Below are 15,197 nucleotides of genomic sequence, written 5' to 3'. Positions count from 1 at the left end.
TTTTGGTTTGTATTTCTGAGTTTTTACTTTGAGTTTGATGCTTATTTCAGCTTTAGTTTTAAGTCTAGAATATGTAGTTTTTGCCACTTGAGAATTCACATCCCATTTGTATTTAAGTGGCCTTGATAAGTTCTTGGAGTGGATATGTACTTTCTTGACTTGGTAAATGGATAGAAATTTACTACTTTCAAGTATTTTTGGATAAAATGTCTTATTGTTAAACTTCTGAAATTGAAATTTTGACATTTTATCTTTCTCAAAATAAATGCGGTTGTCTTTTCACTTTTATGCACATATTTGAAATTATATATCAAGAAATTATGAATTTGTTAAAAATACAGTTGAACCTAATGTAGTTGGCAAATACACATTATCGACTGGCTAAAAAGAACCGGATGCTAATTAATTCAATGATCGGATGAAAGATATGTTATAAATGAATGATTGTGTCGCTGTGATATGGCAAGGTTCATGTGATTATCCCGCAAGATGTAACGGCCGCGCATTCAGTCTAGAAAAGAGCAGAGGCCATGGTTTTGCAGGTTAACTTAAATATCGAGAAAGATGAAGTTAGGATGTCGGAACATGAGTTCAAATTCCTGTCTAACAAGTAACATTTTGTGCAGTGCTACTCTCATGCAGCGTTCGTTAAAACGGAAGATGACTACTCTTATCAATCTTCCTTTCTGCATGAAGTTTGTACACAAAAAACTTTATTACGGGAAAAAGTAATAAATAATGGCAGCACATAAGAAAACATAGATGCAGCTCACAAACGAACCTGGATTAAAGAAACAAAATGTCCCAAGTAGTACACATGGAATGTAAATTTACTGTCTACAACAACCGCGAAGTGATTCAAATGGTTTGCAGCTGAGAGAAGGAAATTCGTATGGTCGAACCACCGAGTGACGTGGCGTGCTTCCACACAAGAGCTTCTGTAGCCTGCTCCTCATTTTCAAAAAGGACGAGAACCTGTTTCTTTCCCTTCATTTCAAAGAGTTTCACACTAACTATTGTTCCACAATCCTCCAAATGGGCCACTATTTCTTCTTCAGTAACATCTTGAGGGAGAGTGGAGATGTGGATCATTTTGGTTGGCGAACAACAGTACCGGTAGTTTTTAACAGCATTACGATTGAAACGGTTGAGGTTAGAATTGGAGTAGTCATGGGAATCAGCTCCAGCTGTAATGATAGAATGCTTGGAAAAATTCACCTCCAAGCGCTTTCCAAACAACATGGCACCCTATATGAAAAGCAAATGTAAGATCGACAGCAATTAAAATCAAGAAAGCCACACAAACGACTGAATGTTCTTAAATTAAAGCTAAAGGATTTCCATATTTCCTACTGTTTTCAATCATGAAAACTAAAGCTGAACATAGTTTCAAGCTAGAAAATAGTGCATCGTTCAAGCAATCTAACTACACAAATTTCAAAAGAAATTTACCGGACCTTCAGAAAGTGCACAGCCAATTCAGCCTGAAAGCCATCACTCATTTGGACTAATGCATGATCTGGCTTATTTCGAAGAAGTTTGATTCTGATAATGTTGCCATACAGCGAGAATAAATTAAAAAGCTTATCCTCATCAATTCTCTGCATAAAAGAAATTAATGTGACGTATGGAACAAAGAATGTCCTGAAGTTCAAGAGTTCTACTAAAGAAATTAAGCAGGAGATGGGCAACTCTCTTCCTTTTATAATAAATTAAATTGGAGCAATGGGCTGCAGCTTGTAAATGGAACGCACGTGTATCTTCATGTCTGTGTATGTGTTTGTACGAGAGAGCAAGATACTCACATCAGGGCTCAGATTAGATACAAGAACCGTGCACCTATCATTCGTACCACTTATACCTGGAGGCAAACTGCCTCCAAACGCAGCAGCAATGACAGCAGCATTACCCATCTACAATTTAGGACAACAAGAGATCGAACATAAACATTTTCAGTGTCATTTCCAAATATTTCAGATGTAACTCTGGAGCCAACAAGTGTCATAAATCATAAGATATCAATGATTAAATAAGTAAGTATAAAGGCTGTCACTCATTCATGAAAACACTGGCGAACAGTTGTCAAGTATATCATTCAGACAGAACTTCACAAGATTGCATGGATACAGCATGATCATAATTTATGTGTACCACTTTCCATTTGGTCAGCAAAAGATGCCAAACATATGCAAAACTCAATGAATTAAAATAGTTAAATGTAATGCAATCAGAGTTGTGATGGAAATAGCATGATTAATTTTAAAAAGGAACACGAGAATGGTGCTGCTCAAGGCGCTAATAGGCAATCGCATAAGCTTTAATTCTAACTTTATCAGCATAGAACCCTCACCTGCGGAAATCCAACTGAGATGGACAGAAAAAGAAAAAAAAAACAGAGAAGTTAGAAACAGTAAGAAAAGAGAAATGACAGGTTTTTCAGTAGTTAATTAGAAACCTGGATGTGCACATAGGCTTCCATCTCCATACCCAGGCTGTGACAAAATGAAACAAAAGTAGAAAATCCTATCAGAAAACAGAAACCATAAAAAACTAAATAATATAAACAGTAATATTGCAGAAGAATGGCTTTTTCTTGAGTGGACTTGACCTTTTGTTCTGAAGGCAAAGATGGGTTTGTGAAATCTCTACATGGAGAAGAGAATAGTAGCACCTCATCAAATACAGAACAAATCTTGAGGAGAAAAAATGACATTACAGAAAACTCACCAACTTACCGAGAACGTTCATTATTATAGTTCACTTGCAACTCGTCAAGGCTGGATCAAAAAGAAGAGCTAATAAGATACCAATATAGCAACAACACAAGTTGTGGGAGCACACAGATCAACAAATATGGGCACCTAAACCCAATGATATTTAAAACTCACTTTGAGTACTGAATGTCCAATTGACAGCAACCATCATATATATTTCGTCCCTGTTGATAGTTGCAAGAGACATGCTGACTTCATCCCATAAATAAAAATAACATATAAATATTATACACCCATTATACCTGGAGAGAGGTTCTTGCAGTAATAGCATTCTGGTTTGATTGATATTGAACTAGAGCTTGGAAACCTACACATTATGCAGGTAGGATTTTCCAGTATTACTCAGAAAATATAACATAGTAAGTACTAAGTAATCCCAGTGCATTAAAAATGCAACTTGTAGAGGCAGTGTAATCTAATGATTAAGAAAGCAACAACAGACATTCGCAAATCAGTGAATCACGATCCAAATAAAACTCATCCCACATAAATGCGAGAATTCAATCATCATGCATAAAAGTTTTCCTTAAAACCTGGAGATACTGAAATTGGAAATTCTGACATGACTAAGAAGATTAGAAATTCAGAAGTGACCAAAGAGAGAAATTATGAATATGCTGACCAGCCGACTTCTGAAACGTGACGATCTTCTCAACAAATCCATGAGGAGAAAACACTTGATGCAGCACTTCCACAGTAATAGGATATAGCATGTGATGTATTGTAACTAAGAGAATTCGATTAGGCTGAGCATCCAGAAAGAGCCCAACAGCAGACCAGCATAGAGACAGAAGAAATAGAAGACAAGGAAATGAATAGGATAGAATATAGAAAGAGAGACGAGGCAATGATATAAAAAGACAAATCAAGCATGAAGCAGTAAGCAAACTAATAAACAATCTAAAAGAGAAGTTGCAACTAAATATAGGGTATAACAAACTTCACCCTCCCCAAGAGTAGGCAATTACCACTCTTGTACTTCCAATTGTATAATTAGCACACCTAAATAATTGAAAACAATGGTTGTTATCGTGGAGTTAACAGAGAGGGTAAAAATATAAGTCAACACATAAACATATTTAGAGATTCACAGAGCACACAGGAGTTTTTTTTTTTTTTTTTAAATGAAAACCTTGGTATTGACAGGAACCAAGAGGCGCGATTTAATGTTTGTGATCAGAGTCTTCGTCACTGATGTAGCCGTAGATAGGTGCAGCAATGGGGTTGGAGGGTTTGGACGGAGTATGGGATAGATGTGGATACTAGGAAAGGGATGAATAGATAAATAAAACCAAAAAACGAATGAAAAAGAGGAAAAAATAAGAGAAATATATTTTGGGATATAAATATCTTTTGACTCATCAGTCTTCTCAACTTGATAATATCCTAGTGCTGAAGATTGAAGAGTAAATTAGTCATTTCGCAGAAAAATATAAAGCCATCTGAACCTCAAGGAAAATAAAAGTCATTGTGGTTCTAAGAGGGAAAGTATCAGTAATTATATCAAACCCGACAGGTGTTACAACAACCCATCAATATTAGTTAATTGTATCACGTAAGTTCTAACTTCTATAACAGGTCACCTTAGGACATATTTATGGAATAGATGCTACTCAAACAACTTCATAGAAAAACCAATGTGATAACTAAATGACGAATCCTAGCAAGTACCGAACACATAATGTGACCACGTACAATCTCTAATTAATACAACAATGAAAACTTTACAAACTGGCATTAACTCACACAATTAAAAATAGGTAAAAAAAATATAGGTATCCAAGAAGTTAAACAAAAATGCCATATTTACGAAATAGTCACCTCTTCTCCTCGTGGTTGCGAATTCTGTTCCATAGTTGTTAGCTCTTGGTGTGATGAGAATTGAATATAAACATTTCTTCCCCTACGGACAACAAGAATTCATTGACCGACTGGATACCAATAACAACAGGAGCTCTTTGAACAAGAAGTTGAATTTAATGGAGAGAAATCATCAATCTATCACATACCTTACGCTTGGCTGAACGTTTGTGTAGTATTGTATTGAATTTACCGCTGAAGGGATATCTTGCATTTGAATGAGAGCCTGCCATTTAGGTAAAAGCAAGAATATGATTAAATATGCTTTTACCCTTGTGTGTTGACATGTGGTATAGCTTCTTAACTATTTTAACAAGAAATATACTTGATTTTTGGCTCGAAGCATCACAAGCTTGGTTATAACCCCAAATGGTTGGAAGAGCTGGAGCAAATCATTCTGGAAAAAAAATGAAACGAATGAATTGGTAACAGGGTCTGAACCTAGAACTATTCTGCAGCTAGCGGCATAAATAGATACATATAAGTCTGTAGAGTCTAAACACGATGATATTAAACAAAGACGAACATTCTTAAAAACACATACACCAGCTAACTAAAAAACCCAAAAGCGGAATTCACATATTCATAGTTAGATGGAGATACCACCATACCTCGGAAATCTCATGGCCCACATTGCGAACATGGATAACTTTTGAGGGTTCTGCCATTACAAACTAGCTTAAACCAAAACCTTCCTCACCTAATTCAAACTGGTATCAAATTGATCAATCAGCACGCCCTTCGCTTGCAATTCAATCAATTCAATTGATTTTTTCAAAAATAGAGATTAAAAATCGATTGCTATTGATGCACAACAAAGTTTAGCAGCTGAATAATTGATTGCGGTGCAGAATCATTACTTAATAATCGAGATGAAAAACATTTGCCGGGAAATTGACAGCAACGAAGCACCACGGTTTGAAGAGCTGGGAGCTAGGGTTTGGGTTTCGGTTTGCCAGTCGATACTTCTGTTTACACATATGCCCTTGGGTTCGTTCAACATCTCTCTCTCCCCACGCTGTAGGGCGTGCATGTTAACTGGTCAACCTTAATACCCATACTAAATTTCTGTCTTAATTTATTTTTTAGGATTAATTCTCTTTCCTTTATTTTTCACTCCCCAATTCATTTAATATTTTAAGAGCAATTAAATTTCATAGGGTGGCGCTGTGCAATTTTCTCTATATTTTAATTGTCATGGATATCAGAAAAATTGATTAAATATCCTCGATAATTCTTTTTTTTAAAAAATGACATCCTTTTCGGTGACATTAAAATCCATCGCTCGTGTTTTTTCATATGATCTGCATGTAAATTATTTTTCTTAACTATTAAGTTTAGTTTATTTATTACATAGTGATAGCTGGAAAAAAAACCAAGACATAGGTTGTCCACCAAAAAATTGATTCAAGTGACAAAAGATATATATATTAGATATACAGTTTCATCCAGAGATGACAATTTCTTTCAAACCCGACGAAGAATTCGATACTCAACCTGAATGGAGGAGGGTATATAGAAGATTTTTTTATCCAATTAAATAAATAGGCAATCAAGTATGGGGATTTTCGAGTATGGGGATGATGCGGGTTTTAAAGAATCCTATGGATATCCAATCTTCAATTCGGACGGGTATATGGATGTGAATAAATTTGAATATCCGATGAGAATCAATAAATAATAAATAAGTGATATATATTAATAATTAATTTTATTTTATGGACTTTAATTTATATTTATGATATTTTAATTTTATTTTTTGTCTTGTGGTGTATAGTGTTAAATCTATGATCATCTCGAGCAAATTTTTAAATAATTGCGGCATTTGATTAGTGTAATGCTTATTTAAATTAATGTTGTCGATATGAATAAATAAAACACATAATTATTTTTTTTCTACATATTTACATAAGCATTTTTTTCACTTCTTGGATTTTTTTAGGTCATCCACATCATTATGAGTAATAAAAAATTTTGATTCTTATTATTAAAAAACGGCGTGATAAAAAAATTTATTAGCAGCTCTGTATTATTTTTTTAATTCTAAATTTTTTAAGTACCAAATTAATATAAGGGAAAGCGGTGTAACACATCAAACATATATATGATGGTTTTATTTAATCAAGCAAAATACTGTTTCCGAATAGAGATTACATCACATATATATAAAGCAACCCACCTTAATTAAGTTGGTGAAAATTGTTTAATTATTACTAATTAAAACGAAAACATCAATCCACTTTTAAATGTTTTTGTTTCACCCAACTTTCAGCAAAATCAAATTTTCGCAGGGGTTCCTGCGGTGAAGCAAGAGACGACACAGCCAATGTTTTTAGCGCCACAACCTTGGTAACAAGAGAGAGCTCCAAGCCCACTGGCTCCACAGCCTACGGCGCAGGAAACCGATTCCTGCCCACAATCTATCAAGCACTGCCCTATTTGTGATTGCCCTTCGACGAAAGACACCATTACAATCACACACATGACTGCAAGAAGCAAGACAGAAAGAAACCCTTTCGCCATAGATGAATCCCCGAGGAAATTAAACAAGGTTTGTTTCTGTTTGAATGTTCGATACTATATTTCGTATCATTTAGACGTTCTTTTATATGCATATCGCAGTTTCCATACGTCATAGGAAGATAGCATTCTGGTTTCAGATGCAGTTTTTTGTTTTTGTTTTTGTTTTTTTTTTTTTTCCTTCAATGGAGTTGGCTTGAGGGTTTGTTATTATCTTGAACTGTTTTTTTATCAGCTATGTTGTTTTTATTCATTTTCGGACAATTGAAAAGGTTCAGACATGAGTAGGGTTTGTTTCAACGTAACTAATCGGATGACTCCATAAGAAACTAATTAGGTTTCTACGTCATCGTAGTATTAATTAGAAATGCCATGCATGGTGCATGGATGATATCATGTGTGGTTCAATTTATTGTGTTTATGGGGATAATAGATTATTATATCTTCTATTTTCCATTTTTTTTCCTCAATTACGTCCCTCGAACTTTTCATGTGTTATTTATACATCCCTCATTTGTTAATTTTTGTCCGAAGCCAACGATTTGCTCTAATATCGGTCGAAATGGAAACACCTCATATGCCTCGTTCGATCGTCATAAGAGGATAATTGTTTATTAATTTTCATTTTTTTTAACTCATTGCGACTCATAAAAAAAAAAAAAGCACATTCATCTAATTTGTANATTTGTAATGGATTTAATGTCTGATTTTTTTTTTTTTTTTTGTATTTTTGTAGGGGCTGATGCAATTTGGCCTCAATGTATATAAGGCAAAATGTTAATTTCGGTTTATATTTTTCCCCCTAATTTGACACTTTAGATTGTCAATTTCAATATAAGTCATATATTTTTCAATTTTTGACAATTTAATCATTTTTAATTGGAAGTGCTAATGTGATACCATATCATAGTCACGTAGACGATGCATATATTCGACGTCGACGTCAAGTCGTAAAAAGACTAAAATTGCAAAAATAACAAAAATAACGAGCTAATTAAACTGAAATTTGACAACATAAATGATCAAAATCAAAGAAACATAAATATACATTACTAATATTGTTGTTTTCCCAATGTATAATTTGGCTTCCTTACATTGTATTAGGTTAATTAGACTGAATCATAAAAAATGATAAATTATATTGTAACTATAAAAAAAATGATATGGTAAGATGAAAAATAATAATTAATTAATAATATCTTGTTTGGTACGTATTCTTTTAATTTTACTTGAAGTAATTCACTCTGGTTGAACAATCAACTCTAAAAGAGATTTTACCCAATCCTAAAAGACTATAAGAAAAGTTTGTCCATGATCTTACGGTTCTACAGCGCACATCATCATAATGTGCACTGTAGAGGATCATTCCTCGGGAAACTTTGTATGCGTGTGTGTGTATATATATATATACTNTATATACACACACACTCTTAGGACGTGAGATACATTGTCTTTCGAGAATTCAGACTATACGGAGATTGTTGGATTTCAGAATGCTAACAATCTTGATTTTGATGATAACAAAATTATGCATTTGCTTGTTCAAGTTGGAAGTTTTGAATGTTGAAATCCGAATCAACAAACCTGAAAATCTGGTGAGCAGAAGTTTTTTAATGATATCTTATAGTTCGGTGATTCAAATGACCAGCCACTAAAACGCTTAAACATCCAACTCAAAATTCTACAAATCATATTGAGAAGTCGAGGTTTGAATCAGAGTCTAAGAAAACTAAAATTCGCATTGAAGTTACAGGTTCTGCACTCAAATTCACTGTAGTAGAATCTTTGGCGCAGCTGAGTTTTTCAAACATATAGCTCTTGTATGAACTCTAAATTGAGTGATTCTTGATTCTACAGAAAGATTTAAAAAAAAACTACGACTTTCATGTTTATCACTTTGCTCAAATATCAATGAAGCAAGAGTTATAAACAAGAAACATAACTATTGAAATCAATAATGCCGAGATCATGAGTGTTGAAAACCAGTAGACCTCAAAATACAGCAGAGCCCAAACCAGTAGAGATGATTACTGAAAACCAGTCGACACTATAACTTTTAAAATATGAATTTTTTGTTAACGTACATTACATTTATTTTTTTTAAAAAAAAAAACAAAATTTATAATATATGAAAGTAATATATATATGCATCAAGAGAAAAAATGAAAATAATTGTCGAGGTTAATTTTGTTGAAAAATACATAAATAAAAAGTCAATTGAAATGTATTTAACAAAATATGGAACGTAAATATCAATTTTTGTGATCTATGTATGAAATTATAAAACACCAAAAATTCGATGCTACTCGAAGATATTACCCTTGGAAGCATAAAATTTTCCATAAAACACAACCTTTTGCCGAAAAGATATATAATTAGCAAGCATAATGTATAAACTTCAAACTTAGCATATCATTTCAAAAACAAAAATGGAGGAACTGTGAATAAATGGCTTCATGGGAAAATTGCAAATTCCCTATTATTTTTGGACTATAAATACATGAAATGAAATTTAATGAGATAAAGGTTTTAAAAGTAAAGTTATATATATGCATGTATTGTGAGAAGTATTATAAATTACTAGTAAATTATGTACACACATTTTGTTTGTAAAACTATAATAATAATTTATATAAGATTTTTTTATTTTATTAAATGCTTAATTTCATGTTTAATTTAATAATAATTTATAAAAATTAGTGAGAGGTCATAGTACAATTTGAGTGGGATAATATTGAAAATAAGTTGTGAAAATTTTGAGAAAAAATGTTGGTGTAAGGATAATTTGAGAAACAAAAGATGATACGCTCGATAACAGATTCTTTATACAATAACACAGATCCGTAGTCATTTTATTCAATAAATTAAAGTCAATGAGAATAATTCAGGGTCAATATAATAAATAATTTTCTTAACCAAATAAATAAAAATTTTAAAATATATGTTTTAAATACAAATGTCATCCGATGTAATCTACGGCTTTGCTAAGGCATTTTAGGAAAGACTCAGCCAGATGAAAACTTCATGCAAATAGGGGAATTGATCCCTGCCAGAGCCAATATGGCAGCAGGAACTCCCCAAAGTGAATCCCCGCAGATCAAGCCGGAAGCAACAGCCGGTGCGTAATCTTTCGCGTGTTTCTTGTTCTTCTTCTCCCATATGAACAGAATCAAACTCCCAACACACATATCTATGGCGAAATATGCCCCCAAGTAGAACGGGATTGCCATGCACATCGGGCTCGGTATGAACCTGTAAATCTTGTACTTGGTTTCACAACTCTTCAGGAGCTCAATCAAAATATTGATCACCACTGCTGCGACGAAGAACACGATCGCGAGTGTCAAGCAATTCTTGGGAAGCGAAGAGAAGCCTTCCACCCCCAAGAGCGCGATTCCGCGGTACATCAAGGCGTATGGAGCAGGGTACGAGCCTTCCGGATCACCAACGTCATATGCCTTGTAGAAGAACCAGAAGATGAGGGGCGATGTAATGCAGCCGAGCACGGTTCCATACACTTGGCTGAAAAACATGGAACGTGGAGACGACAATGTCAAGTAACCCGTCTTGAAATCTTGCATCAGATCTGAAGCAGTTGACACGATGCTCATCATCACTCCACAGGAAACAAGCCCGGCAAGAACCCCTCCATGTTCTTGGCCGACCCATGAGCTGAAAATAAGGATGGCGAGTTTCCCGTAGTTTGAAGCCAGAGACCAGTCAGTTAGGCCACAACCATAGGCGTTGCAAAAGGCGAGGATCGGTGCGATCGTATAGGCTAAAAGGATGTGATACCATTTTAGCTGATGGAATATCACAGGTACTAATACAACAGATATGCCTGCCAATATAAGGTATCCAGCTACAGCAACTTTATTTGGGATTTGATCTTTCAAGAAGTACTCTGTTCGCCTTTTATCATCAAAATTTTCAGTCTGCCCATCTGCTTCGTCGTCGGTAAGCGATTTCTTATCAGACTGTTGTTTGGCAAAGTTTTTAACTGTCACTATAACCATGTAGACGACATGAAATAATCCATCACCAAGCATCATTGCAATAGCAAGAAAAACCTGTTCAAGAAAATTCAAATGATCATTAATCAAAGTTCTTGCGCAAGATAATCGCAAGGACGGTTTTCGAAGTTACCCTGTATCCTTGAATTCCATGAAGACTGCTTGCTTTAAGATCAGCACTGTACCAGCTGCCTTTCTTGGATTCAATTAAAGGCCACATTATTCCCCAAGAAAGAATGGCACCAAGAAGTAGTGATACATTAACCATGTAAGGGCAAATCATACCAACTCCAACATATGTGGCTGAGAAATCAAAGTAGAACCTGCAAGAATCATTATTAATATATATAAAGTTCTCACTCAGATCGATCACATGAAAAGAGTAAACGCAAATACAGAAACTTTAAAATATCATATAATCCATATAGTTTGAAGAATGATTAACATAAGCCAAACCTCTGCTTAAATGCTTGGAGACCAAACGTAGGGAAGCTATCGAATCCACAACCATCGCCGGCAGCGAAAAACCACTTGAAGCATGCCCACAGAAAGCTAGCAACAAATGATTTGAAAAGGGACCACACCTGTTTCTTTGCAAGTTTGGCTCCTTTAGGGGTGTGGAAACTGTTGATTAGGTATGCTGTTGCAGTTCCACTTGGATATGTCAATTTGTACCTCAAGATCATCACCTAAACATTCAAATTTAAGAAATTTTATAACCAATACATATATCTTAATTATTCCACAAAGGTGTCATAGACTACATATATAAATTAATAAGAAGGAATCATGTTAACCTTTCTCAGGGGTACAATTGAGAATAGACCAATAAAGCTAACAACAAAGAGAAAACCCATCATCCATCCAAGAGAGAGTGGCTTCACATTGATTGGAGTATTTCCAGCATCTGCCAAAGCTGCAATCTTTGGGCTCATGCCAAGCAAATAGCTCCCTGTTCCACCTGCAAAGCACACAATTAACCCATCAGGGTAACCGCCGCATGCATGATATAAATATATACAAGAACACACACACACACACACACACACACACACACACATAGATATATAATATGTAAATATATATATTGCAACACATACTGCTAAAAGCGATGCCGGAAGATGCAACAACACAAGTCTGTATGACGGTATTTTCCTGCCTTGTAAATGGCTGCTTAAGAAGACCGCATTTCTCGATAAGAACCGTCCAAGTCTTGATCATCGCGAATCCCAGAAGTCCCGCAGCCACGTTAAGCGACGGAATAATTCCAGTCGTCAGGTTCAATTTCAAAACGATTACGTTGAAAACAATGCTCAGCAGAAGACTCGTAGCCATTGCACGGAACGTTATCTGTCTCCACCATGGCGGGATAGTGGTATCCACAAAAGCCCGTTCCATTGCCGCCACGCCGTCGTCTTCAACAGCGCTGTGGGCATCACGACGATCTTGGCCGCCTTCTTCCATTGTTATTGTTGTTATCTAACTCCCAAACTTTGAGAGTCAGATTTGTTGGGAAGAAAGTATAGGGATGCATCATGCGCATCATGCTATATATATAGAGAGAGAGTGACACAAAGAGGGTGAGAAAAGCAAGGTTGGTTGTGATTCTATTTGCTGGAGGAATTTTAGTGTTTCCACTATTCAAGTCCGATTTTTATGCTATTTTCAATTTCAACCAAAAAAAAAATTTACTACAATTTTCCCAGAAAGCAAAAAAATTGAGGGGAAAAAACCCGATCGCATTTTATAAAATTAATTTGATCGATTAGATATTCCATAATATATCTATACTTCTATATTATATAATTAAATTTAGTATATCATACTAAGTAATTTTGATATGTCAACATGACATTAAATTTTATTTACATTTTTACCTTACATGATATTTGTTAGCTCACTTTGTTGGTGTGGTTTACTAGTACTATTTGTACATATCTCTGTCATTTCTCTTTTTTTTTTCTAGCTTTGTCTAATTTATCTAAAAGTTCAAACTATCTTAATAAATCTTATCTAATCGAGAATATATATGTATCATATCTTATTAAAATAATATATATTTTTTATGCAAAAATTATCAAACATCAAAAAATTTAATATGGCACGTGATATATACCTAGCTCACGCAATGGGTATGTTATATAACAATCTTACTTATATATATCATTTAAGTGTGATAATTCTTTATTTTAAAATTTGGATTTAGTTAAAATATTAATAATTAAAACAATTTGGATTAAATTAAATCAATTATTAAAAAAATCAAGGATTTGGATAAGTTCATCAAAGATATGATGACTTATAAACAATAATGGATAAATAATTATATATTATTGAAGATAAATTTGGACGGAAGCTGAAAAAAGGAGATTTGAGAATATTTTAGTAAATAGTAAGATATTAATATCACCAAATCGGTTCCAAATTAGTTAGTTTGATGGTAGATTTTTAATTAGATAATGAATATATATATANATTAAAAAACAAATATACCAAAACATTATATTTTGCCACAAATTTCTTGAAAATATCGATTTCATTAATGAAAAATTAGTCCATGCATGGAACTAACATATACATTGCACTTGAAGGTATTTTAGTTAAGTTATATCACGATAGCAAAAGATTATTTTAAGGTGTTGGACTATTATAATATATTAAAAATAATAAACAAATTAAACCACCTTTCATTTATAGGATATCTCATATTAGTTTCGAAGTTCTGAAATCAATCTTATCTGTCACGTGTTAGAATTTCATTCTTTTAGTTGGATTTCTCGAGATAATGTAATCTGAAACAGATTGGTTTGTCTATTTTAAATTCGGTGGATCCCAACAGGTTGATCTCGAATTATCAAATCCTTAATAATATTTAATTACCTACTCTTTAATCATATTTTAACTCGTACTTCATTCGAAATAAGGATTCAAGTCATTACAACAACTTTCAGTTGTGCTTTGATCGATAGATTTGAGATGATGATGGGTTTCAAATCATGATTTCATTTTCCTTGAATTACTTGGTTGGACAAAATCAATTAGATTTTTTTTATATATATATATACAATAGGGGTAGGAAATCCCTATGTAAACTACCTTCACTACCCACACGTGGGGAACCCAAGAACATATGATTGTTGGGGCCTCACATTTGCCACCTGACCGATATCCTTGACCACTTCATATCGTCATGTAATTTTAATAATAAATATGATAAATTTCAAATACACATCGAATTTTTTCCCAAATCAAATCCTTCCATCCGATCATATGCTTAAATCCAAGTTCAACCTTACTCTCAAGGAGCTCTCATACATAGACATACACGTTCTCGTGAAATTCAGGCATGGTCGGAATGCTGTACTGATCAGTTTATGTTTTTTTTTTACAACATCAGTTTATGATTTATTAATGCCAAAGTTGTTTCTTTCGTTCTATTGTGCACTATTCATGCAGTTGAGAAGCTATGTTACCTCTCGCACTGGCAAAGGTTTTAAATTTAGTATTTCTATTACAAAAGAACGTAGTGTGCGTTAATTCTTACTACAAAAAATGAAAAGCTTTCAATGATCGCAGGTGCTTTGGGAGTGTGGTTGCTCGATGATAGAGTAATTTATTAGTCTTCTGTAAATGTTATCTTGGATTAATTTTTTCTGTGTTATTAGTATTATTTACGAAACATTTTGCAGGCCCTCGAAAAATTGACGGATCAGGAGTGCTCTGGTAATTTTTTCTGTGTTATTAATAGTATTTACGATTCATTATCTGTCTATTTTCTGAATCCAATAATATAAATAAATGATAGATCAGGAGTGCTCTGCGAGATCATTTTGGTTCCTGTGGTGAAATTACCAGAGTTTCTATTCCTAAAGATAGCGAGGGTGGTGTTAAGGGGGTCTGTTTTCTCATTCCCCTTGCTATAAGCCCGCCCTTATCTGCGAACTAGTTGGAATATGTTCTCTGGTTTCTTGGCAATGCCCAAATCTGTTGTCATGCTTATAAGTAACTTAATGCCATGTCTGTTTTTGGA

At 34.0% G+C, this 15,197-nt stretch overlaps 2 protein-coding genes and 1 long non-coding RNA gene across 4 annotated transcripts; 1 reads left to right on the top strand and 2 right to left on the bottom strand.

Moving 5' to 3' along the window:
- Nucleotides 1-763: 763 nt before the first annotated feature.
- Nucleotides 764-5,686, bottom strand: LOC140979799 (polypyrimidine tract-binding protein homolog 3-like). 2 transcript variants are annotated; one of them, XM_073445373.1, is made up of 15 exons: nucleotides 5,495-5,686; nucleotides 5,246-5,344; nucleotides 4,960-5,031; nucleotides 4,784-4,860; nucleotides 4,596-4,677; nucleotides 3,397-3,520; nucleotides 3,017-3,081; nucleotides 2,889-2,938; nucleotides 2,736-2,777; nucleotides 2,609-2,645; nucleotides 2,456-2,492; nucleotides 2,351-2,364; nucleotides 1,806-1,913; nucleotides 1,458-1,601; nucleotides 764-1,248 (listed from the first exon to the last, which is right to left on the bottom strand). In XM_073445373.1, the coding sequence occupies exons 2-15, from the start codon at nucleotides 5,300-5,302 to the stop codon at nucleotides 859-861; spliced, it is 1,299 nt and encodes a 432-aa protein (XP_073301474.1). In that variant the 5' UTR covers nucleotides 5,303-5,344; nucleotides 5,495-5,686; the 3' UTR covers nucleotides 764-858. The 2 variants fall into 2 exon arrangements, with proteins under 2 accessions (XP_073301474.1, XP_073301475.1); XM_073445374.1 differs by lacking the exon at nucleotides 5,495-5,686 and having other exon boundaries at nucleotides 5,246-5,488.
- LOC140979800 (uncharacterized) lies at nucleotides 3,527-4,465 on the top strand. Its single transcript, XR_012175808.1, has 2 exons — nucleotides 3,527-3,955; nucleotides 4,028-4,465. It is a non-coding gene; the product is annotated as an uncharacterized lncRNA (long non-coding RNA).
- A 4,318-nt stretch (nucleotides 5,687-10,004) lies between the features above and the next one.
- LOC140978863 (probable metal-nicotianamine transporter YSL7) lies at nucleotides 10,005-12,690 on the bottom strand. The gene is made up of 5 exons (XM_073444101.1): nucleotides 12,268-12,690; nucleotides 11,965-12,128; nucleotides 11,624-11,856; nucleotides 11,301-11,490; nucleotides 10,005-11,224 (listed from the first exon to the last, which is right to left on the bottom strand). The coding sequence occupies exons 1-5, from the start codon at nucleotides 12,629-12,631 to the stop codon at nucleotides 10,160-10,162; spliced, it is 2,016 nt and encodes a 671-aa protein (XP_073300202.1). The 5' UTR covers nucleotides 12,632-12,690; the 3' UTR covers nucleotides 10,005-10,159.
- Between the last annotated feature and the right edge of the window lie 2,507 nt (nucleotides 12,691-15,197).

This window comes from Primulina huaijiensis, chromosome 6 (genome assembly GCF_012295235.1).
Source record: "Primulina huaijiensis isolate GDHJ02 chromosome 6, ASM1229523v2, whole genome shotgun sequence".
Lineage (NCBI taxonomy): Eukaryota > Viridiplantae > Streptophyta > Magnoliopsida > Lamiales > Gesneriaceae > Primulina > Primulina huaijiensis.
The sequence above is the reverse complement of the archived record's forward strand: the minus strand, read 5'-3'. Positions and strand labels throughout refer to the sequence as shown.